At 37.0% G+C, this 24,415-nt stretch overlaps 1 protein-coding gene across 3 annotated transcripts in view; it reads left to right on the forward strand.

Annotated features, from left to right (window-relative positions):
- Positions 1–24,415, forward strand: part of Manba (mannosidase beta) — a 143,449-nt gene that overhangs the window by 61,382 nt on the left and 57,652 nt on the right. For all 3 annotated transcript variants that reach the window (XR_007110524.1, XR_007110523.1, XM_047566735.1), the window contains exons 12-14: positions 4,087–4,305; positions 6,590–6,754; positions 23,967–24,111. Coding sequence is in view for 1 of the 3 variants with exons in the window: in XM_047566735.1 (XP_047422691.1) it covers positions 4,087–4,305; positions 6,590–6,754; positions 23,967–24,111 (529 nt within the window). In the remaining 2 variants the exon portion in view is untranslated. The remainder of the gene's footprint in view (positions 1–4,086; positions 4,306–6,589; positions 6,755–23,966; positions 24,112–24,415) is intronic.

A 24,415-nucleotide genomic window follows, 5' to 3' on the forward strand; every position in this document is an offset into this window, starting at 1 on the left:
ACCTGGAGGGAAATTATCTGTGAGACTGGAGAGAAAAAATAGGCCTCAAAAATAACTGATAACTTATTTGTAAGTGGAAGCAACTTATAATGCATCATCAAGGTGGATATTTTTAGGCAGGAGCTCATTAGTAATTTTACTTACTGGCTCAGTTTATCAAATTGTTGAAGAATCTGAGTGGCACATGCCTGTAATCCCAGCGACTCAGGAGGCAGGAGGATTACAAGTTCAAGGCCAGCTTCAGCAATTTAGTGAGGTCTTAAGCAACCTAGTGAGACCCTGTCTCAAAATAAAATATTAAAAGGTCTGAGGGAAGTGATTCAGTGTTTAAGCACCCCTGGGTTCAATTCCTGGTACGAAAAAAAAAAAAAAAAAGGTGGGGCAGGGAGAGGAGAGAAAGAGAAAATCAAGATTAGTTGAATTATGATCTCACCATCCAATCAACCAATATGTACTGAATACCTATTACCAGGAGCCAAGCCTCATTCCCAATAATGAGAGGATACTCTTAATCTCATGGAACTTAATTAAGTCTGCAGTAGGAAACATGGAAAAAAAAAATCACCAGTTTTACAGGTGAAAGAAGTGCTATTAAAAATGTAGTTCCAAAATGCTGAAAACTATTTGAGAGAGCCACTAATTTTAACTGGAAGAATCTGAGAAGGCTTTTAAGTAAAAGTGACATTCAAACTGAACCTTGAAGGTGGAGTAGAATTTTGAGGCAAAGCATTGTCCAGTAGGTATTTTAGACCATTAAGACCGTATGAATAAAGGCAAAAAGGTGTGGAAGTGTGTGGTACAAAGAGGGAACAGGAAGCAGTGTCCAGCGCTCAAAGAGAGGGACTCCTGAATTTGTGTAGGGGAGTCAAAGATAGAAATGACTGTCCAGAAGCTAGTCATATAAGGACTTTGAGTCACATTAAGGGGCTGAACTTTATTCAGTAGAAAACAGCAAGCTAGTGAACATCTGGTGAGAGAGGATGAACTTTATCTGACCCAGTTACACCTGATATTATAACCGATGAAGATATCGGTTATAATAACTGAGAACTCTAAATTACTAGAATATGTTATATGCCAGACCTTAGTACATTAATTATAAGAATTATGTTAATGCTATTACATATTAATATGTTAATTATATAATGCTTCATATAACTTATGTATTTAATTTTTAAAAGCACTGTGGAATGTAGGTAATATATATATTTTAGAAATGATGATATTGGGGGGTTAGAGAGATTAAGTGCACAAGGTCACAAGGTCCTAGGAAGTGGAGTCTAGTGATGGGGAACTGGAAATAGGTGATGAAAAAATATTTTAATATAGCGGTGGTACTATTCAGAGTGACTGAATATAGGAATTGAGAGAGAAAAGGGGAGAGTTCTATTTGGGTATCAGTCATCAAAGTAGGGAGCATAGTTGAATGTTTGGTTTAATGAATAAGGGATTCTTCTTTGGAAGCTGGATTTGAGGTGTTGGCTGGACAATGCAGATGGAAATGTGGAGCTGGTTACTGTTAATGTAAGTATGGAGGTGAATACCAGGTCATGTGTAGAGGTGAGGCTGGGAGTAATCAGAACACTGATGAGAGGAGGTGCTTTGGGAGAGGGAGTGGAACAAGGAAAGGTTGAAAGGAGAGCTGTGTCCACCTGAGAATGGAGAGGTTAGCTTGAGAAGGAAGAATCAGAAGGGTTGGAAGAAACTAGATGTTTAAGAGTAGTGAATGAGCTGCTAGGGGTGGAGAGAGCTTCAGGTGTAACAGGTGGTAAATAGGGTCATTTATTGCACACCAGAGAGGGGCTACTTAGGGATTGAAAGAATTGCTTTATTTAATGAGTAGGAGTTCATGGGTAGTTTTTGAAAACAATTTCAGTGAAGTGGAATGATCAAGAATTGAGTATCAGGGATTGAGGAATGAGGGAGTTGTAGAGAAATTTGGGGGACTGCAAGGAATGAAGGAAACTTTTTATTAGGAGAAGAGAAGGCCTAAGGAAGCTGAAGGAAAAGGGCAGTGGAGAGAGGTTTTTTTTTTTTTTTTTTTTTTTTTTTTTTTTTTTTTTTTTTTTTTTGCGTTACTGGAGGAGAGAGATTTTAAAAAGAAAAGAATGGAGAATAATTTATTTGCTATGTTTTAGTCAGCTATTTTGCTGTTGTGACTAAATGACCTGACCAGCACAACTGTAGAGGAGGAAAAGTTTATTTGAGGGCTCAAGGTTTCAGAGGTCTCAATCCACAGACAGCTGGCTCCATTCCTCAGGGTTCGAGGTGAGGCAGAATATCATGGCAGAAGAGTGTGGCAGAGGGAAGTAGCTCACATTATCAGGAAGCAGAGAGAGAGAGAGAAAGAGACTCCACTCTCCAGATACAAAATCTGTACCCCAAAGCCATGCCCCAATTCCAATCTCCTCCAGCCACACCCTACCACTTCAATTAATCCCATTAGGGATTAATTCACTGATTGGGTTAAGACTCTTACAATGCAATCATTTCTCCTCTGAGCCTTCCTGCACTCACATGTGAGCTTTTGGGGGACACCTCACTTTCAAATCATAACACTATAGTACCAAAGTGAAATTGAAAAATGATCACAAGACAGGCTGGCAAAGAAAAGTAGTTAGATTTTTTTCTATGTCAGCTAAGAAATAAGGAAAAAATATGAATGGATATACCAAAAAATGTGAGACCTAATGGAGCAAAACTGAAAAAACTATTTTCTGAATATTGTTCAGGAAAACCTTACTGACTTTCTATAATGTTTTATATTTCCCAAAAGCCTTGTACCTTTCCTTTAAAACACTCATCACACTTATCATTAGTTACTTGTTTAGTATCTGGTTTCACCACTAGTTTGCAGTCCATTATTCTAGGAGGTCTGTCACCATGTCTGTTCCCTGCTGAACTTCCAGGATATAGGACTATAGGCCTGGCACATGATAAGAGCTCAAAAGAGTTTTGGTGTATCAGTACTTGCCAAAATCATGGATTCTCTTTCTGCAGAGTTGCAAAATGTCTGGCACACTATAAACACTTGACAAAATTGTGCTAAATAGATGAATATTCTCAATGAAATAGAAAGTTAACTCATTTATTGAGATGATAGTAACTACACATTTTGAGTTCTGTGTCCTAGGTATCATGTTAGGTACTCACATGTAGCAAGTCAGCATAGTATTTCAGTGGCTTACATAAGAAAACTCTATTTCTTATTCATAAGTGCTGTAAAATGGTTACTCCTATCAGGCAGCTCTCCTTAGTCATTTGGATTCCTTCCATATTCCAGTCATACCACCTCCTAGGCCCTTGCCCACAAACGGTGGAAGAGGATAAAGGTGAGATCCAGTGTGGCTATGAGGCCGCTTCCCAGTGACAGCTTGGTATTATGGAAATGAGAACATGAATTTTGGTAGACACTTGGTCATCTCATTCACATATAAATTGCTTACTATTTATAGTACCTCTATGAAGACAGTATTGTTATTATCTCATTTTACAGATAAGAATACTGAGCATTAGACATGTCCCCAAATACTAAGATTCTGATTTGGGATATAATTACAATTGCATCTGACTCAATAGATTTTGTTCTTAACCTGAGGTTCTAGGTGCAGGTGATTTTGCCCCTTGGGGGCTTTTGGCAATGTCTATAGACATTTTTTGGTGGGGGGTGGGACAGTGGTAGGAACTACTGGCATGTAGAGGGTGGAGACCAGAGATGCTGCTGAATATCCCACAATGCATGAGACCTCCCCACCTCCATGTACACCCCCACAACTTATCCAGTCCAAATTGTCAATAGTGTCAAAGTTGTTAAGTTCTTTGCTAGACTGTATATGTACTACCTGTGATGGATGAGAGTGGAGGTGAAATGTGATCGAAAGGATTAGGAAGAGCTGATGTGGGAGATGAGGTTAAATATAGTTATAAAGCAGAGTGGTACTGGTGGGGAAGGAGGCAAATGGTCCTATTAATTTTCTATTAACTACTTGGCATTTCTGGGTCTTGAGAGTATTTTTAAATAATAAATGATCTGTACTTCATCAAAAGAAATTATTATCCTTAAAAGTATTTTATTTCTGTACTTAGGGAGATAAGAGTCGTCCTTTTGTAACGTCCAGTCCTTCAAATGGAGCCAAATCTGTTGAAGAAGGCTGGGTCTCTCAGAATCCTCAGAGCAAGTTTTTTGGTGATGTACATTTTTATGACTATGATAGTGATTGCTGGAATTGGAAAATTTTCCCAAAAGCTCGATTTGTTTCTGAGTATGGATATCAGTCCTGGCCTTCCTTCAGTACGTTAGAGACGGTAAGCCATCATTTGTTTGATTTCCATTGATTCAGGAGAGCAGACTATGGGCATATGTTGCTTCTGATCAGTGTTTCAGAGGGTTAAATGAAATTTTATTTAAATGAAAGTTTAGGAAGAAGATAGAGGAAAAAGACTTTTTCCCTTTAACCTTTGGAGAGCTAAATTCTTATAATCATCATTTTGGAGATTATAACTTTTCTGTATTTTTATTTTTGTTTAATTTTCACGTTTTCCTGCATTTTTTTTTTTTTTTTTTTTTTTTTTTTTTGCAGTACTGGGGATCGAACTCAGGGCCTTGTACTTGTGAGGCAAGCACTCTACCAGCTGAGCTATCTCCCCAGCCCCTTTTTCCTGCATTTTTAATTGATGCATTTTAATTGTAAAAAATGTTGAGATTTGTTGTTACATATTCATTTTAATTATGTTTCTCAGGAGCATTCGAAAGTTAAAGGAAACTAGTGGTTGCTGAAGTGTGACTTCTTGCACATGAAAATATCTCTTACTTGTTCTTTCTGTAATTCTATAGCTGTTTTATCATTTATAGATATTTAGAACTAGATATTTCACTACAGTAAGAAAGGTGAATGTGATAAATAAATCTTGGTTTAATGTTATTAAGTTTTATTTTTCTCTCCTCTCCCATTTCCTTCTTTTTCTTCATGCGAATATATTTGGTTTTCAGTATGGATTTCCATGCTCTCTGTTTCAGATTTGTGTGTGTATTCTTTTCAAAAATGATCTTTATTGAGATTTAATTCCCTTGCCATACAATTTACATATTAGGAATAGAAGAAAAGAACTTTTTTTCTGTAACTTTTGGAGAGCTAAATTCTTAAAATTATCATTTTGGAGATTATAACTTCTATATTACTTTTATGTACATAATTAAGTGGTCTTCAGTATATTCAGAATTCTGTAACCATTATCACAGTCTAATTTTAGAACACTTTCATCATTTAAAAACAACCCTGAACCCTTTAGCAGCCACTCTCCTCTGTCCTCTGTCCCTCCTACCCCAGCCTTAGGCACCTCCAATCTATTGTCTATGTCTGTAGATTTACCTATTCTGCACAATTCGTGTAACTGGAGTCATACAATATGTGGTCTTTTGAGACTGGCTTCTTTGACTTACCATGTCTACAAGGTTCATCCATGTTGTACCATGTATTGATACGTCATTACTCTTTTATTGCTGAATAGTATTCTGTTGCATGGATTTTCTGTATTTGGCTTACCTATTTTTTGGTTAATGTACATTTTTATTATTTTCATCTTTTGGCTATTGTGAATAATGCTGGCATGAATATTTCTGTATCAACCATGGGTTTCTGTGTCAACCCATTTTCAGTTCTACTGGGTGGGTACCTATGAGTAGAATTCTTTTAAATCAGATATATGGTTTGCAGATATTTTCTACCAATGTGTGGGTTATCATTTTGCTAACTTGATGATATCCCTTAAAGCACAAAAAAACTTTTGTTTTTGAGGAAGTTCTCCTTATCAGTCTCTTGAGGTTTTGGTGTTACAGCTAAGAAATCCCAGTGATGAAGGTTTACTCCTGTATTGTCACCTAGAAATGTCATAGTTTTAACATTTAGATCTGTGACTTGTTGTGAGTTTATTTTTTTCTGTGTAGCATGAGGTGGGTGTTTAGATTTACTTTTTGCATGTGGGCAGCTGGTTGTTTTAACAGTGTTTATGCTATAGGAGTTACAAAATACTGAGTTTTAGAGGAGAGGTATATCATTATTTGGTTTGTGTCTTTATCAAGGTCCAACACGTTTATCAGTTTTGCTCTGAGGAATGAATAAGATCAAGCTCCAAAACATTTACAATTGTAATAGTGGTATTACAATATTCCTGTTCAAGAACTGTGACAGTTTCTATTATATCTGTTGATTATTATTCTGTTTTGATAAACTGATAACATAAAATGATGTTTACCTAAATAGATGAAATAAGATTCTAAAATACACACAATGAATGTTTTAAAAACCAGAAATATGTTTTGATAAGGTAATGCTTTGGGAGAAATACCAAGATATAACTGTCTAGGTTAGAATAAGGTGTCAAATCCTGGTTTTGTGATTCCACTTTGCACAAGGCTAGTTTTTCACCAATAAGAAGCATAAGGGCAAAACATTTATGAAATCAGAGCCACAGAGCAAAGCCTGAGCACTTCCCCAGTGTGTAGCATGCTTTCCGAGTTTGTCAGGGACTCACAGAGAAGCAGTTTTATTGCTAACTTCCCAATCTGCAGCTCTCCTTTTTTATTCAAAAGGTCTCATCTAAAAAGGACTGGTTTTACAACAGCAGCTTTTCCTTTCATCGACAACATCATGAACGTGGTAACTATAAAATGCTTTATCAGGCTGGACTTCATTTCAAACTGCCCCAAAGCTCAGACCCATTACGTACATTTAAAGACACCATCTACATTACTCAGGTAGGTTGTTTTCATTGTGACACTGAGTAGGTTTCTGTAGTTAATGTAAATGATTGTGTGGATTTGGTAGGTTTTATGTAGTGGAAAATATTCAGGTTTTCATTCTAGCAGTATTTTCTTTGCAATCGTATGGTAACTCAAAAGACTTGAAATAGTTAATTTTTGGTGTTTGTTTCTCATGGAAGAGTTTATAAAGTTCTAAAACAAATTGTGCATAAAAATGCTCCCTAGCTCAAGATTACTATAAAGGTTCAATAACTAAGATGGTATCATTTCTGAAGGCTAAAACAACAGTGGAATACAAGAGGTTCCAGAAATAGATGCATATATAATATGGCTACCTGATTTATGGCCGTGATGCCACTGCAATTCAGTGGGAAAAGAATAATTTTTTCAATAAATAGTGCTTTATCAAATGGACATCTTCATGGGAAAATAAATGAACCTTGATTCCATGTGTAAAAATGAGTTTGATTACTGATCAAAAATTCAAATGTGGAGGCTGGAGTATAGCTCAGTGGTAGAGAAAATGCTTAGCATGCCCAAGGCCCTGGGTTTGATCTCCAGCACAAAAAACAACAAACAAATAATAAAACCCAAAGACTCAAATGTTAAGGGCACTACAATAAAATTTCTAGGAGAAAACAGGGGAATATCTTCATGACTTTGAGATAAGCAAAGAATTCTTAGGATATAGCACTAAATCTAAAAGAAAATACTGATACATTATACTTCATTAAAATTATGGGCTTCTGAATATAAAAAGCATCACTAAGAAGGAGAAAATGCACACTGTGATTGGGGACTGACAGTTGCAATTCATCTATCATTTTTTATTTGTCATGGCTGGGGATCCACCCCAGAGCCTTGTGCATGCTGGGTGAGTGCTTTACTGTTGAGCTGTTCCCCTAACCATAACTCATATATATATATCTAAGAAAGATATCCATAGTGAAGAACTTTTATAAAACATGAAAGAAGTGGAAAACTTATTTAAAATAGACAGAAATCTTGAATAGGCACTTCACCTAAAAAGATACCCCAATGGCCAATACTATGTGAAGATGTGCTCAAACTCATCCTTGACCAAGCAAATTCAAATTAAAGCCATACCAGAACACCTCACCACAACCAGCAGGATGGCTAAAAATTTTAAAAATTGACAGTCCAACTGTTGGTGAGGAAGTGAAATAGTTGGAAATTTTAGACATGGTTAGTAGGAGTGTAAATGTGTTTAACCACTTTGGCAAAATTTAAGGCAGTTTCTACTGAAGCTAAGTATTTGCTTTCCTTTTGAATGAGCATAAAAATAAGTGCATATGTTCACCAACAGACATCTAAAAAGATTTGTGCATGTGACAGTCTGTATCTTATTGGATATATATTTTTAGTAGTTCAATAGCAACATAATTGACATGCCATAAAATTCACTCACTGTAAGTATACGATTATGTGATTTTTTTGTACGTATTTATGGAGTTGTGAAACCATCACCATGCTCCAATTTCAGAATGTTTGTTAGCCCCAAAAGATCCCTCATGCCCATGTGTAGTCATTCCCCTTTCTTACGTCTGGCCCCAAGGAAACAGAAACCTTCTCTCTATCTTCATAGATCTGACTTTTCTGGACATTTTAGACAAATGAAATCATGCAATAGGTGACCTTCTCACCAAGCAAAATGTTCTTGAAGCTCATATGTGTTAGAATATGTATGTTGTGTTTCATTCCATCTTCTTGCCAAATAGTATTCTTTTATACTTATATACATGTTTTGTTTATTCATTTATCAGTTGATGGAAATTTATATTGTTTTCACTTTAAAAAAAGTTTGTAGTTGTAGATGGACATCCTGCCTTTATTTTATTTGTTTATTTTTATGTGATACTAAGGATCGAACCCAGTGCCTAACATGTGCTAGGCAAGCACTCTGCATCTGAGCTATAGCCCCAGCCCTGCTGACTTTTATGTAGTACTGCTATAAATATTCATACATGAATTTTTGTTTTCTTTCTTTGGGGGGGGTTAGGAAATATATGAGTGGAATTGCTGAATTATATGGCAAATTTATGTTTAAGTTTTAAAGTTAAACTGCCAAACTGAATATTAGATAATATTTTCTTCTTAATATTTCCATATTACTTTTTAAGTTTGCATATTTCATGTCATATGCCTGTGACTGCACACATTTAAGATTATGATAAAGCCATTGCTTATTTACCTGTTTTTTCTTGTATACATTTCAAGTTCTCAGAAAGAAGACTCAATTCCAGTCATATTGGTTGTTCTGAAGTAGATCAGAAGCTTTTGTTAAACTTGTTTGCACTGGAATCTTTTCTATTTTAGCATCTAAAATTGTATCAATTTTTTCTTTTCTTTTTTTTTTTTTCGTCTCTGGGGATTGAATCCAGGGTCTCTTAAGCACTGAGCCACATCCCCAGCCTCATTTTTCTTTTTATTTTGAAACAAGATCTCCCTAAGTCCTTAGGGCCTCAGTAAATTGCTGAGGTTGGTCTTGAACTTGCAATCCTCCTGGTTCAGCCTTCTGAGTCATTGGGATTGCCAGTGTGCATCATCGTGCCTGGCTAAATTGTGTCAATTTTTATCCAAACTTGTGCTTGCTCTCATCAGTTTTCTCCAGTGTGAAAACACAAACCCCTGGGGACAAACTGAAGCAGAAAATGGTGAGCCAGAAGGATAATTATTTTTAGTGGGTGATGAAATGATGAAGAGAATTTTAATGTTTCAACCCTAATCTTACAAGTTAGGGAAGTTTCACCAGTGTGATGTGTAACTGATGAGCTTACCAGAACACAAGCTTAAAGGTAATACCTGTCCCTTAAAAGTGTTGCAGTTCATCTTTTGAGATTTTCATAGCCAACATTCTGTGAAAATATTGTGATTTATAAATTAGGTCATCCATATTTGTGTGTGAGGGAGAGAGAAAGAGAGAGGGAGAGAGACATATTTAGTTGTTTTTTATGTTATCTTTCCTTCTTGCAGCTGTTCATTTTATTATTGTTACTTTATTTTCCCCCTTAAAACCACATTCAAAGTCCTGATAGAAATAATCTTTTCTGAATTGATTAGCATTCAAGGTACAGAGTTGGGTGCTGGGCATACAGATGGAATATCTGTGGCCTGGTTTTTGTGGCTGATGGGTTTTGTCTGAGAGTTTAGTACTAATTTCCTAGTAAACTTTGGCTCAGAATTGGACTTGACCTTTATGTGATTTGTTACTTCTACTTTGATGCTTTCTAATTCTATGTTAGGTGGGATATTTCTAATTCTATGTTAGATGGGATCTGCAATGAAAGAAATCAGAATAATTTTTTTTTTTTGGTTTTGTTTTGTTTTTAGTTTTGGATTTTCTTGCCCAACATACAGACAAGAAATGTTAGAGGGGGAAAAATTCCCCATCACTTTGCTGTTAGAGCCTTTATCTTTAATCTATGTATTAGAAGTAAAACCTTTCTCTAATCTATCTTCTGTGATCCTAGTCCCACCCTCTTTTCTTTTTCTCATAGTCTCTCATATTGTTCTGAAGAACAGGGTGCTTGCCCATGGGCCACTTTTTAAGACAGTCTGTTAATTCACCACATTTTGTAATTGTCATGAAAGTCTTGACTGAGAAAGCTGTGCTCTAAGTTTCTTCACATGTAGATCTTTTTCAAACTTCTTTTAATCTTATAATCACAAGTAGGCTCTTGCCTCTTTAGTTTCTCCTAATATTTCAGAATAATCCTGCCTCACCTATCATTCTCCCTTCTCATCTTGCTATATTGTATTCCAAGTAACCCACAAACAGACACATCCTCTTAATCCTAGTTGCACACATCTTACTCCCAAGTTTGAAGACTATATAAAGGAACACATCTTGGGTCTGGGGTTGTAGCTCAGTGATAAAGCATTTGCCTAGCATGTGGGAGGCACTGGGTTTGACTCTTAGTACTGCATATAAACAAATAAAATAAAGATCCATTGACAACTAAAAAAATATTTAAAAAAAGGAACACATCTCAGTTAACTTTTTTTTTTTTTTTTTTTTTGGGGGGGGGGATTGAACCCAGGAGCGCTTAACAACTCAGCCACATTCCAGCCCTTTAAATTTTTTTTTTTTAATTTTGAGACAGTCTCACTAATTGCTTAGGGCCTTGCTAAACTGCTGAGGCTGACCTCAAACTTGCAGTCCTCCTGCCTCAGCCTTTCAGTTGGTGGGATTACAGGTGTGCATTACCATGCCCAGCCTAAACTAACTTTAAGTGATGACTGCATCAATGTGGCCTCTTAACTTGCCACCTGGTCAAGAAGCTGGGCATTGACAGTCTTTACTGTCCCCCTGAGCTTAATAGCTTCTTCTAGTGCCTTCATTTATTCTTTGCATATTTGCTGAGCATCTAATGATTACTTGGAGACATCCCTTAGAAACTCATATTTTTTAGAGGCCCATTTTGTCTCCCTGTGCTGCAAGTAACTTGATCACTAGAATTCAGGACAAAGGCTGGTTGTACTGTTGGCCCAGGTGTTGATGATAAGCATCCCTGAGACATGATGGAAGAAGACTCAGGCCACACTGAACTTTTATGAAAGGGCAAGTGGGGAAAAGAGGACGGTGAAGGAGTAATTACTAACATAGCACATTGCCTGTCAGAATCCTTTATAGAAATCAGGTGAGTTGATAGTCAAGCAATCAGCATTCTTTGGATGTCCACCAAACACCTCACTGAGGGCCTTGAAGTGCTTTCTGTATTTTCTCATGTAATTCTAGTAACATCTCCAGACATCCATGTTGCTATTTACATTTAATACATGAGGAAATAGAACCTCAGAAAAATTAATATTTTGTCAAGGTCTCAGGGCAATGAATGGAGCAGTGTTTCTGCTTTTTAGACTATATATAATATTCTACCATTTCATGGTTGAGATAAGGGAAGTTCTGTAACTACTGAGATCTTTGGTTAACTTACAACATTACTTTTCAGCAATTATGTAAAGCAGACATTCAGCACTTTGAATAAAATTGACCAGACGATAGTTATATTGTGTGCATATACAAATATATAACAATAATTTTCACTATTATGTATAATTTTAATGCACCAATAAAATGATATAAAAGAAAATTAGCAAATTAATTAAGAAACTTATTGGAACACTAGAGAAAATCAATGAAGCCAAAAGTTAGTTATTTAAAAAGATCAAAAAAATTACCCAGTGGCTCTGGAGGCTGAAACAGGAGGATCGAGAATTCAAAGCCAGCCTCACCAAAAAGTGAGGTGCTAAGCAACTCAGTGAGACCCTGTCTCTAAATAATACAAAACAGGATTGGGGATGTGGCTCAGTGGTCAAGTGCCCCTGAGTTCAATCCCTAGTAACCCCCCAAAAGAAATTGACAAAATTTTTGGCTAGATTGTCCAAAAAAAATGAGGGAAAATTCAAATTACTAAATTAGGGATGAAAGAGGGAATGGTGTTATTCACCCTACAGAAATAAGAAAATACCATAAACAATTGTGTGGCAACAAATCAAATAACCTGGATAAAATGGCCAAATTACTAGAGAGACAACCTGTGAAAACTGACTCAGGAAGAAATAGAAAATCTGAATCTGTAACAATGAAAGACTGAATCAGAAAAAAACAAACAAACTTCAAATAGCTTCCCCAAAAAAGAAAAGTTTAGGACCAGGTGATTTTACTAGTGAAGTGAATTCCAAAAATGTTTAAAGAAGATTAGCACCAGTCTTTCACACACACACACATAAACACACACACACACACAGACAAGGAGTAAATACTTCCTGCCTCGTTCTCTGAAACCAATATTCCCTTTATATCAAAGCCAGACAAAGATATCTCAAGAAAAGTAATCTACAGATCTATATCCCTTATGAAAATAGAGGGAAAAAATCATCAACAAAATCCACAACATAAAAAAAATACACTATGACCAAGTGAGATTTATTCCAGGAATGTAATATTGGTTCAACATATGAAAGTCAACCAATGTTAGATACCATATTAGTAGAATAAAGGAAAAATAACCACATGATCATCTAAGCAGATGAAGAAAACACATTTCACAACATCTAGTACCCTTTCATGGTAGAAAGATATAAAAACAACAAATCAGGATGAGTAGGAACTTGCTAAACCTGATAATAGGTATCTTTAAAACCTCACAACTGATGTATTTAAAGGCCAAATTCTTTCTCCCTGAGATCAGGAACAATACAAGATGCCTTCACTTGCCACTTCAATCTTGTATTGGAGGTTCTAGCCAGAGAAATTGGACAGGAAAATGAAATAAAAGGCATCCAGTTTACAAAGAAATAAGTAAAACTGCCATTATCTGCAGATGACATGATCTTACATATAGAAAATCCTAAAGAATTAAAAAAAAAAAACAGTATTAGAGCTAATAAATAAATTCTGCAGTTACAAGATATAAGATTAACATACAAATATCAATTATATTTTTATGTACTAGCAATGAACAACATGAAAATGCAATTAAGTAAATAATACCATTTATAATAGTATCAAAAAGAATAAAATACAGATGCTTCTTGACTTACAATAAAGTTATCTCCAGATAAACCCATTATAAATTGAAAATATCTTAAGTAAAAAAGTGCATTTAATAACCAATCTACTGAACATCATTGCTTAGCAACACACAACCAGCTGAGTATCTGTTGTTTGCCTTCCCGATCACGTGGCTCTGGGAGTGCTGACCCGGTGCTGCTGTGGTACTGGGATTGAACACAGAGACGCTTTACCACAGCTACATCTCCAGCCCTTTTAATTTTTTTTATTTTAAGACAAGGTCTTGCTAAATTGCTGAGGCTGGCCTTTAGCTTGTGATCTTCCTGCCTCAGCTTCCCAAGTCACTGGGATTACAGGTGTTTGTTTCAGATTTTGAAGTACAGTGTCTACTGGATGCCCATCACTTTTGTACCATTGTAAAGTTGAAAAATCATAAGTCAAACCATTGTTAAGTCCTTGACTTAACAATGTATTTAGGAATACATTGTTATAATAATCCCTGTATTTAGGAATATAGTTCACCAATGAGGTACAAGACTTTCACACTGAAAACTAAAAAAATTTTTTAAAAAAATTGTTGAAGGAAATCAAAGAAATGAAGACACCCTGGCAGGGACATGGCCTGAAAGGCTTAATTGTTAAGATGACAGTATTAGGGGCTGGAGTTGTAGCTCAGTGATAAGAGCACTTACCTAGCCTGCACGAGGCATTGGATTCGACTCTCAGCACCGCATACAAATAAATAAAATAAAGGTCTATTGACAACTAAAAAAAATTTAAAAAATAAGATGGCCATACTCTTCAAATTGATCTACAAATTCAGTGCAATCTCTATCAAAATTCCTATTTCTTTTTTTGAAAAATGGGTAGGTCCATCCTAAAATTCACATGGAAATGCCAGGCACCTCAAATAGTCCAAACAATATTGAAAAAGGATAATAACATTGGAGAATTCATACTTCCAGTTTCAAAATTTACTAAAAAACTATAATAATCAAGACAGTGTAGTGCCAACAACAGGCTAGACAGATTGATTTAATAGAATTCAGAACCTGGAAATAAACAAATCTATGTTCAGTTGATTTAAAAATTTTAAGTATTTGTTTTCTTTTAATTGATAAATAAAAATTGTGTATGTTCATGGTATACAATATGATACACATACATTGTGGAATGACAAAATCAAGCTATTTAACATATGCATTAGCTCACATATGTGTTCTTTTTGTGATAAGAACAATGGATCTACTCTCAGCAATTTTTGAGTATACAGTACAATGTTATTAATTGTAATCACCATGTTTTACAATAGATCTCTTGTACTTATTTCTCCCTTCTAACTGAAATTTGGTACTAGTATCTCCCCAACTCCTCTCCTTATCTCCAGCTCCTGATTACCATTCTCCTCTCTGCTTCTGTGAATTCAACTTTTATAGATTTCACATGTACATGAACTCATGTAGGGATTATCTCGTCACTTTGCTGATAAGGTCTGTGAAGGAAAAATTTATTTTGATAAAGTACAGTTTATCTACTTTTTCCCTTTGTTTGCCTATTCTTTAGGTATCCTATTTAGGAAACTATTGCCTAATCAAAAGTGACACAGATTTATACCTGTTTTTTTGATAGTTTTGTAGTTTTAGATCTTATGTTTAGAACTTTGATCCATTTTGAATTAATTTTTGCATATGATATGAGGTAGGGGTCCAAATTTATCCTTTTGCTTATGAAAATCTAGCTATTCCAGCACCATTTGTTGAAAATACTATTACTTACCCACTTTATTGTCTTGGGAAAGTAAATTAGGGCAGCCATTACAGAAAACAGAATTGAGGTCCCTCAAAAAATTAAAAAGAGAACTATCATATGATCCAGCAGTCCCACTACTGTTAGCATATGTCCTATCTGGAATATTTTTTATTTTTGAATTTTTAAAAATTATTTTAAAAATTTATTTAAATTTATTTATTTTCTTTATGTGGTGCTGAGTATCAAACCCTGTGCCTCTTACATGCTAGGCAAGCATTCTACCACTGAGCTACAACCCCAGCCCTGGAATATTTTTTACATAAAGAAAAAAAAAAATTGGCATAGATGTGGAGAAAAAAGAAACCTCATATATTGCTGATAGGAGTGTAGAATGGGTTAGTTGCTGTGCAAAACAGTTGTCAAATCTTCAAAATGTTAGACATATCATTACAATATGACCCAACAATTCTACTCTTAGTTATTGTCAAGAAAATTGAAAATTGAAATGTTCACACAAAAACATGCACACAGTTGTTCATGGCAGTATTTTTCATAGTAGCCAAAAGGGGAAAGACTCAAATGCTCAACTGATGAGTGGTTAGAGAAAAGGTGGCATATCCATATGATGTTATATTCAGAAACAAAACGAATGAAGTATTCATATGCTACAACATGAATAAATATTGAAAGCACTAAGTGAAGGTAACAAGTCACAAAAATGACATATTAAATCATTCCATTTATAGGAAATGGGCAGGATAGGCAATTCATAGAGACAGGAAGTAGATTCATGGTTTCCACATTCATGAGAGAGGGGAAAAGGGGGAGTGGTGGCCAACTTGTAAGTTGTTTCTTTTTGGTGTGATGAAAATATTTTTGGAGTTAAATAATGGAAAGATTTTCACAATCTTATGACTATACTAAAAACCAAAGAATTGTAAACTGTAAAATTGTATGTGTTTTGTGAATTATATTTTAGTTTTAAAAACAGCTTTATTGGAAAATTCTCATTATTAGTATAATTTAAGTAAATTAAATATCTAAAAATTGGGGAAATGAGGCACATAGTTACTCCTATTTTCAGGTTTGGGAGTGGTGTTTCTAGAAGAGGTAACCCCGCTACAATTTCATCACTCTGGAGGAAAGGGTTATGGGATTAGGAAGACAACTAGCAACCTCATCACACAGTGGAGAAACTGGAATTGGAACCTCTGTCTTGGTGTCCTGGCCTGATTTCTTTTCACTATACCATCTGTCTCTTTAAGGAGACTGATTTCATAAGTGTAATCAAGCAAGCTGCTGAAAGTAGGCATATTTTAAAAACTAAAATAAGATTTGTCTGCTGACAGTGGGACTGAGTAACCTAGGAAATGACTAAGCATTTATCTTTCTTATATGTAGATTGCCATCTTTAGGAAAGAATGCATGGGAATGTAAATATAGGTACAGTTTTTTTAAAGGGAAGGGACAATTCTGAGATTTTCCAGAGAACTGTGATTGTATAACATTCCTTTAAGATATACAGTGGGAAATAGCCTCTCAATTTTTATGAACAAAGATGCATATATTAGTCAGCTTTTTGCCACCATAACAAATACTGAGATAATTAACTTATAAGGGGAAGAGGTTTATTTTGGCTACAGTTTTAGAAGCTTCAATTCATAATGAGTTGGCTTCATTGCTTTGGACCTGTGGCAGCACATCATGGCAGGAGTGCATGGCAGAGCCTCATGGCTCAGAAGTGAAAGAGAGAGAGAGAAAGAGTCTGGTGTCCCATAATCCTCTTTGAAGTCACACCCCCCCACCCCCCAGCGACCCAAAGACCTCCCACTAGGTCCCACCTCTTGAAGTTTCCCTCACCTCTCAGTAGTGCCAAACTGGGACCAAACCTTTAACACAGGGAGACATTCAAACCATAGTATTCTGCCCCTGGCCCCCAAAGGTCCATGTCCATTTCTCAGTGTAAAATGCACTCAGTCACCCACCTCCAAGAGTCTCAAAGTCTAGCTATTCTAGCATTGCTCAAAAGTCCCAGTTCAAAATCTCCTCTGAGACTCAAGGCAAACTTAGCTGCAAGCAAGCCCTTGTTTAAATTAAAAAAAAAAAAAAAATGTTGTATACTTCCAAGTGGCATAGGGTAAACATTCCTATTCCAAAAGGGAGAAGCAGGAAAACAGCAAGGAGGGATCTGAACAAAGCAAGACCCATACCAGCAGGGTACTAAATCCTAAATCTCCGTGTCCAACCTCTGGGGCACACTGTGGTCGGATGTGGACTCCCGAGGGCTTGGGCAGCTTCACCCCTGTAGCCTTGCTAGTAGCAGTCCACATGGGAAGCTTTGCATACTTTCTGCAGCTTCCCTTGACAGGTGTCCCATATTTCTAACATCTCTAACTTTCTAGGGTCTCCACTGCAACTTTGACTTCACTCTCATAGCTCTATCACCCTGTCAGAGGCTGCATGCAGGGACTCTGACCTGCAACACACTGCCTGGCCTCCCAGGCTTTCCTTTGAAATCTCAGTGGAAGCCTCCATGACTTCTTGAGTCAGCATAACATGGAAAATCAGCATAACATGGAAGATGCTACGTCTTTCTGCTGACACAAGGTATACTTGGGTCTGCTTGCACCATGGTTGAGCTGTCTCTGAGTGCTTTGCTGGCCCAGGCACACTTGGATGAGCAGGGCATCCCAGGATCTTCTCAAAAAACTCTTACTTGGAAAGCCTTTGAGCTGAATTTGCTCTTCTGCATCTGTAAGCCTATGATGGATGGACCTTTGCCTGAGATGTCCTCAAGGCATCTTTCCTATCATTCCCATGCAAAGCACTTGGCTTACTAACTGTATTTCCCTTGGCTGAAGCGTTATGAGTGCTTGTTTTCTGGCCAGCCTTCAAATTTTTCAAAAATTTCTGCTCTGTTCCTTGTTTCTCCTTGTTTTCAGTGGCCAAAAGCAGCCAGCAATACCCATGTCACAGCCTGAGTGATTTACTGCTTTGAAATTTTCTCTGCCAGATAAACTAGTCTGTACCTACAAGATCAGTCTCCCACAAAGCTTCAGATCATGGGCAAAATGCATTCAAGTTCTTTGCCCTGGTGTAACAAGTATGACCATTAGTCCAATTCCCAATAGAATTCTGATTTTAATCCTAAATCTCATCAGTTCAGCCTTTACTGTCATATTCCTCTCAGCATTCTGGTCTTCTAAGCCCTAAGAGAATTGACTGTTTGAGAGGGAGTGGGCCGGGGGTATGAAAGATGGTGGAATGAGACAGACTCATTACCCTATCGATGCTCATGTATGATTGCATGAATGGTGTGAATCTAAACCGTGTACAACCATAGAAACGAAAAGTTGTACCCCATTTGTGTACAGTGAATCAAAATGCAATCTATAAAAATAAAACAAATAAAAAATTTAAAAAGAAATGTATGAAGGGTTGGGGACGTAGCAGTGGTAGAGTGTTTGCCTAGTGAGTGTGAGGTCCTGGCTTCAATGCCCAGCACCAGATTATACAAAATTATATTAAGTGAAATAAAGACCATAAATAGTAATGATTTATTTACATAAATAAATTAGTGAATTTATCAGTAAGTGAAATTTGTTGGTAAATAAACTTACTAGTAAATGAAATGGGAAAAAAAAAAAGAATTGACTTTTAAGTTCTGCTTATAGCATTCTAGGATTTTTCTAACTTATTCCTCCAAACTTCTCCAAATTCATTCTGTAAACCAATTCCAAAGGCCTTTCCACATCATCTCAAGTGCAGCAATAGCTGCCCCACTTCTCAGTACCAATTTTGTTAGTCAACTTTCCATCACAATAATGAATAACCTGAGATAATCAGCTTATAAAAAGAAAAGTTTATTTTGGTTCACAGTTTTAGAGGTTTTATTGCATGATTTGTGGACCTTATTGCTTTGGGCAATACTTGAGGTAATCATCTTAAAAAGAGAAAAGTTCATTTTGGCTCATAGTTTTGGAGGTTTCAGTCTATGATCAGTTGGTCTTATTGCTTTGGGCATGTTGCAGCACGTCATGGTAGAAGCACATGGTAGAGCAAAACTACTTTATATAAGCCGGGAAGTAAAAAAGGGACAGAAAGAAACCAGGGTTTGGGACTAAGGCTGTAGCTCAGTGCTAGAGTGCTTGCCTAGCATGTGTGAAGCATTGGGTTCGATCATCAGCACCACGTAAAAATAAATAAAATAAAGGTATCATGTCCATTTATAACAAAAAATATTTTAAAAAAAGAGAGAGAGAGACCAGGGTTCCACAGTCCCCTTTGCCAAGCCCCACACAGGCGATGAATGGCACCATCATGACACCTCATTCTGAGTGCCCACCCACAATTCCGGAGCAGAACTCAAAATCCTGGGTCATTCCTGCTAGATCAAAGAGGCCAGTGACCTCAAGATCTACTAGGCCCCACCTTTTAAAGTTTCCATCATCTCCCAATAGTGATAAGCTGGAGTTCAAGCATTTAACACAGGGACCTCTATCCAAACCATAGCAGTGTGTGTCATTCATTATCCCTCACTGTTACTAACTGGTTTGGGTAGACTCAGATCCATGTTTTTGGCATGGTAGCATCTGTAAGAGGAGTGTGCCACACTATGCTAGAGCCTGAGGTGCTTATGAGCCTTCGTTATCCTCCTTCACACTAGATTCAGGTGTGATAGGCTCTTAGGGGACATTAGCAGTGAAACTTCCCTTCCACTGCTAGCAAGGGTTAGGAGTCCTGCATGCATTTTAAAAGTTTTTAAAGTTTGAAAATTCAAAGGGATTAATGATATTTACCTATGAAGCTAGAAAAGGTAAATTACAGTTGAGGAGATTAGTGTTAGAATGGATGAACAGAACTAAATATTTATATCTTGCAGATAGTTATGAAAATTGATATGACTTAGGTACCGAAAACTGGCAGATAATTTAAATGGATGAAAGTATGATTATTGAGGGTTATGGCAAAATGGGGTGCACTGACCCTGACTTAAGACAATAGACACCACCAACAACAACAAGAAAACATACCATGTGGGCCACTTAATACCTGTCAGGAGCCAAGTTCAGCCTGGTTGCTGCCAGTTAATGGCAACATCTTGTCTGAAATATAGTATAGCAATATAGAACAAGAATGTTAAATTTTGCCATATTATCATTCAAAGAGACAATACAAGAAGGGAAAATTTAATACGAACAGTAAATATTCTTAGCCTTTATATTTATTTATTTATTTATTTTATTGTTTGTTCTATTTGGTTGTACATGAAGTAGAGTGCATTTTGATTCATTGTACACAAATGGAGTACAACTTTTCATTTCTTTGGTTATACACCAGGTAGAGTCACACCATTTGTGTAATCACACATGTACGTAGGATAATGGTGTTTGTCTCATTCCATTATCTTTCCTTCCCCCCATCTTCTCCCCACCCCTAATTTCCCTCTACATAATCCGATATCCTCCATTCTTCCCTTACTCCCTCCTGCCCCCCAGTTATGTATCAGCATCCACTTATCAGAGAAAAACATTTTTAGCTCTTATATTTAAAGAAAAAAAAAACAGGAAACCAGTTTTCCTAATTCCTAATATTCAAAGGATGATTAAGCAAACTATGCTATAACCATATAACCATTCAAAACACAAAGTGCCAAAGCATGGAAACGTACATATGTCCAAATTAAGTGAGAGCAGAGCAATTAGATGTATGTGAACTGTAATATATAACAAAGATTGGAAAAGAATTTAGACACAGATAAATAATTTGGTTCTTATCATATTTTGCCCTGAGAAAAATAGATTAAATTTACCATGAAGAAATAGAAAATATAACCTACCATTACCAAGTCCATCAGGAAGATATCTAGTTTAGATCCAACTAAGCATGAGCTAGTTTCTTGATAAGTTATTGCTTTGTCCTGGAAGTTTTGGCTTTTGCCTGAAATGGATGGCTTAATGACTTACTCTGGTGTACATTGATATTTTGTTGCCATATCAGAATTCTGCTTCACTTTTCTCCTTTTCCCATTACTTCATAAATCTGAATCCAAGGAGAGTAACTCCTGTCCTAAGCGCCCCTTTTTCCCTATTGTAACTCAAAATCAAGGCTGAACCAAGTTCCTGAGGGTTATTATCCAAGTGCTGCAGGTTCTCTTTCCTCTTTGGTACATCAGGAATGACCTAGTCTTTGGGGATACGTTGGGTCCTGGGAGTTGTGGAATTCTGGGCAGGTGCAGAGAGTGGGATGCTATGATGGTGCCATTCATTCCTGGGTGAAGCCTGCAGGTCTGGGCCAGCAGCTTCCATAGTATGTGGTGACCAGAATCCTTTCTCCCCTTTTTGTTACTCACCAGTATAATAAAGATTTCCTCTGCCTCTTCTCTAGTGATCCCTTCACACACAGTCCATCAAGCAATGGCTGCTTTTTCAAGAACTTTGGGGTATGAAATAGACATTCAGGGCCTTGGGTGTGTGCACTGCATTGGTGACTGATTTTGTGCCTATAAAATACTTTTATTTTGGTTGATGGTGACATTATTTGGAGACTCATAGAGTGATTTAAATGTGTTCAGATTGTACTAAATCTTGAAAACAAAAATAAAGATTGCTTTCCATGCTGATGCAGGGTAAAATATGTAGTGGGCATAGATTGATATTCAGTGCAGCCTGCTGATTGTCTTTACTGAGATTTCATTTCATGACTGCCTCATCTTCATTGAACTTTCTAGAAGTTACTCTATAACACTGCTTTGGTACAATAACTCAACAAACATGGATACTTGCTTGAGGGATTTGATTTCCCTATGCCTAGCTAGCTAGGCTTTGAAGTAGATAACTCTCTTTCTTTTTTGGTTGAGTTCAGACAAGATTGATATTTTTACAAGGAACTTGGCTAGAGATCCTGAGTGTAATTGTGGAGTACACTTGACTGGCAGAGAAAAATTCTTAGGCCTATTTTCTATTTCATCCCCTCTGACTTATTTTTAGACTTGCATATTCAAACTGTATCCTGGGGGCATTCTGAGGGGACACCAGTGTTGCTTGCTTCGTGAGATTTTTACTTTTCTTACAGCATACTTTGTAGCTCTCATTGCTGTGGTCCCACTGTCTGGTCCCTGAGTGAGCAGGGCATTTCTTTATCTGCTCAGAGCTAACATCGTCTCTTGCCTGGAAGCTTTGAATAAATAACTTTCTACATGTTCTCCCTAAATCCACTCTAGCCCACTTGCAGTTCATTCTCCACTCAGTGTTGTGAGTCATGTTTCAGAAATGAAAATTGGTCAAATGACCTTTTAACCTAAAAGCTTTCAGTGACTTCCCATTGCTTTTAGGATGCACCAAACTTTTCTCCTGCTTTCCATGGCCTTCCTTGGTCTGGACCCTGCACTGTCACCAGCCTCTCTCGTCTACCTTAGCCCTCCTTCAGTTCTTGGCCAACAACCTGTGCACTCTTATCTCTCTCCATGCATTGTCTTCTCTTCTTTTAGGCCAATACTCACTCTTCAACTAAGCCTTTTTACCCTACTGTGTGAGCACATAGCACTGTGCGCCTCTCCTCCTCAGCGCTTAGGACTCTTTAATGTTTACGTTTTATTTGTGTTATTCTCTGATTAAGCCTGTCTTCTACACAGACTGTAAGTTCCAGGGTGGAACTATGAGGGTGGGCTATGTCTTTTTCTTTCTTTTCTTTTCTATTTTAGCTTGCTATTAGTAGCATAAAATACATACCGTAGGTACTTATTAAACACTTACCAAATAACCATGATTACTTTTTGCTTCGCCCTTCTGGAGTTTTATGGCTCTGGATCATGTAAGTAAGTCACCTTACCCATAATTCCTCACTAGCTCACTTACTTCTATCTGAGATTTTTTTGATTCTATAGGAAGGCATCTGGGCTTAGTCTTCCAGTGACTGTAAATGCACTGTTTTTCTCATCCTGGGAACAAATCTAGGCCCTACAAGGCCATCCTGTTCTCTAACTGAAAACTTCCCAGCTCTGACCATCTCTCTAGGTTCTCCCTGATGACCCATTTATGAGCCCCTTTTGAGTACAACTCCAAGCTAATGGCATGAGATATACTCAGTGTTAGTGATAGCAGCAATAAAGGAGACTGGCATTTTTCAATCTGCAGTAATCCTGCATGTAAGTCTTCAGTGCCTCTTAAACAAGAACTAAGTCTATTTGTCTTATTGCTGAAATTTACCATCTGCTCTGCTATAATGAGGGAACTACATTCATAAGAAATCTTACATTTTCAAACTCCCGATGTAAAAACAATAGTTTGAACTAGAAAAAAGGGTTAGAGATTGGATAATATCCAACCCATAATTCCTGTGGGGTTTTTTCTAATACAAAAATTTTTTTTAAAGCTAAGAATGTATTAGTTAAATCCACCATGAAGGAAACCTACTATTTGACTACATGTAGATTTGCTCTGCAATAATAGTGTTTGATTTCTTCTTTTCCTACACTATCATTAGCCAAAAAGCTTCATACCATCCTATTTCCTCTGTCATGCATTGTTATAATAATTCAAACACTAAGCCTCCCAGACAAACCCACTGTTATAGGACCAGCTTCTCTTGTGCTAAGGGACTAGTTCCAGGACTAGTACAATAATGGTATTCCTAATGCTAATATAATTTATTCAAAAAGCAAAACACAGGGGCTGGGGTTGTGACTCAGTGGCAAAGCACTTGCCTAACGTGTGAGGCACTGGGTTTGATTCTCAGCACCACATAAAAAAATAAAAGATATTGTGTCCATTTACAGCTAAAAATATTTTTAAAAAAGCAAAACATAATACTCCCAAACCTCTGATTTTCTCGGATCTAGACAGTTTGATTTGTTTGATATTGTTTGATCTGCATCAAACAATAACACTTGTGAATGTGACTTCTCTTCCCCTGAATCAGGTGATGCAGGCCCAGTGTGTCAAAACGGAAACTGAATTCTATCTCCGCAGTCGCAGTGAGATAGTAAATGGAAAAGGCCACACCATGGGGGCGATGTACTGGCAGTTGAATGACATCTGGCAGGCTCCTTCCTGGTCTTCTCTTGGTAAGCCTTTCGGTGTTCTTTGTGTGTGAGAGAGAAAGGAATACCTGTGGGGAGAGGGAATTAGAAAGCTCAGAGCCTGAAGGATCAGATTAACCCAAGCAGAAGTGAGGCCAAGAGAGGCTGTTCTCCACCCAGGCTGTGGAGGACAGCCACCCCATTCATCTAATGATCTGTCTCTCCAAGAGCCCTAGAGGTGGTCCATGAGTTATGTATCCTGCACAGTCACAATAGCAGGCTAGTAAGGGATGTGCAAAGACCTCAGTAATGTGTCTTACAATTATATTGCATAGAATTTTGAATTTAT

This window comes from Sciurus carolinensis, chromosome 10 (assembly GCF_902686445.1).
Source record: "Sciurus carolinensis chromosome 10, mSciCar1.2, whole genome shotgun sequence".
NCBI lineage: Eukaryota > Metazoa > Chordata > Mammalia > Rodentia > Sciuridae > Sciurus > Sciurus carolinensis.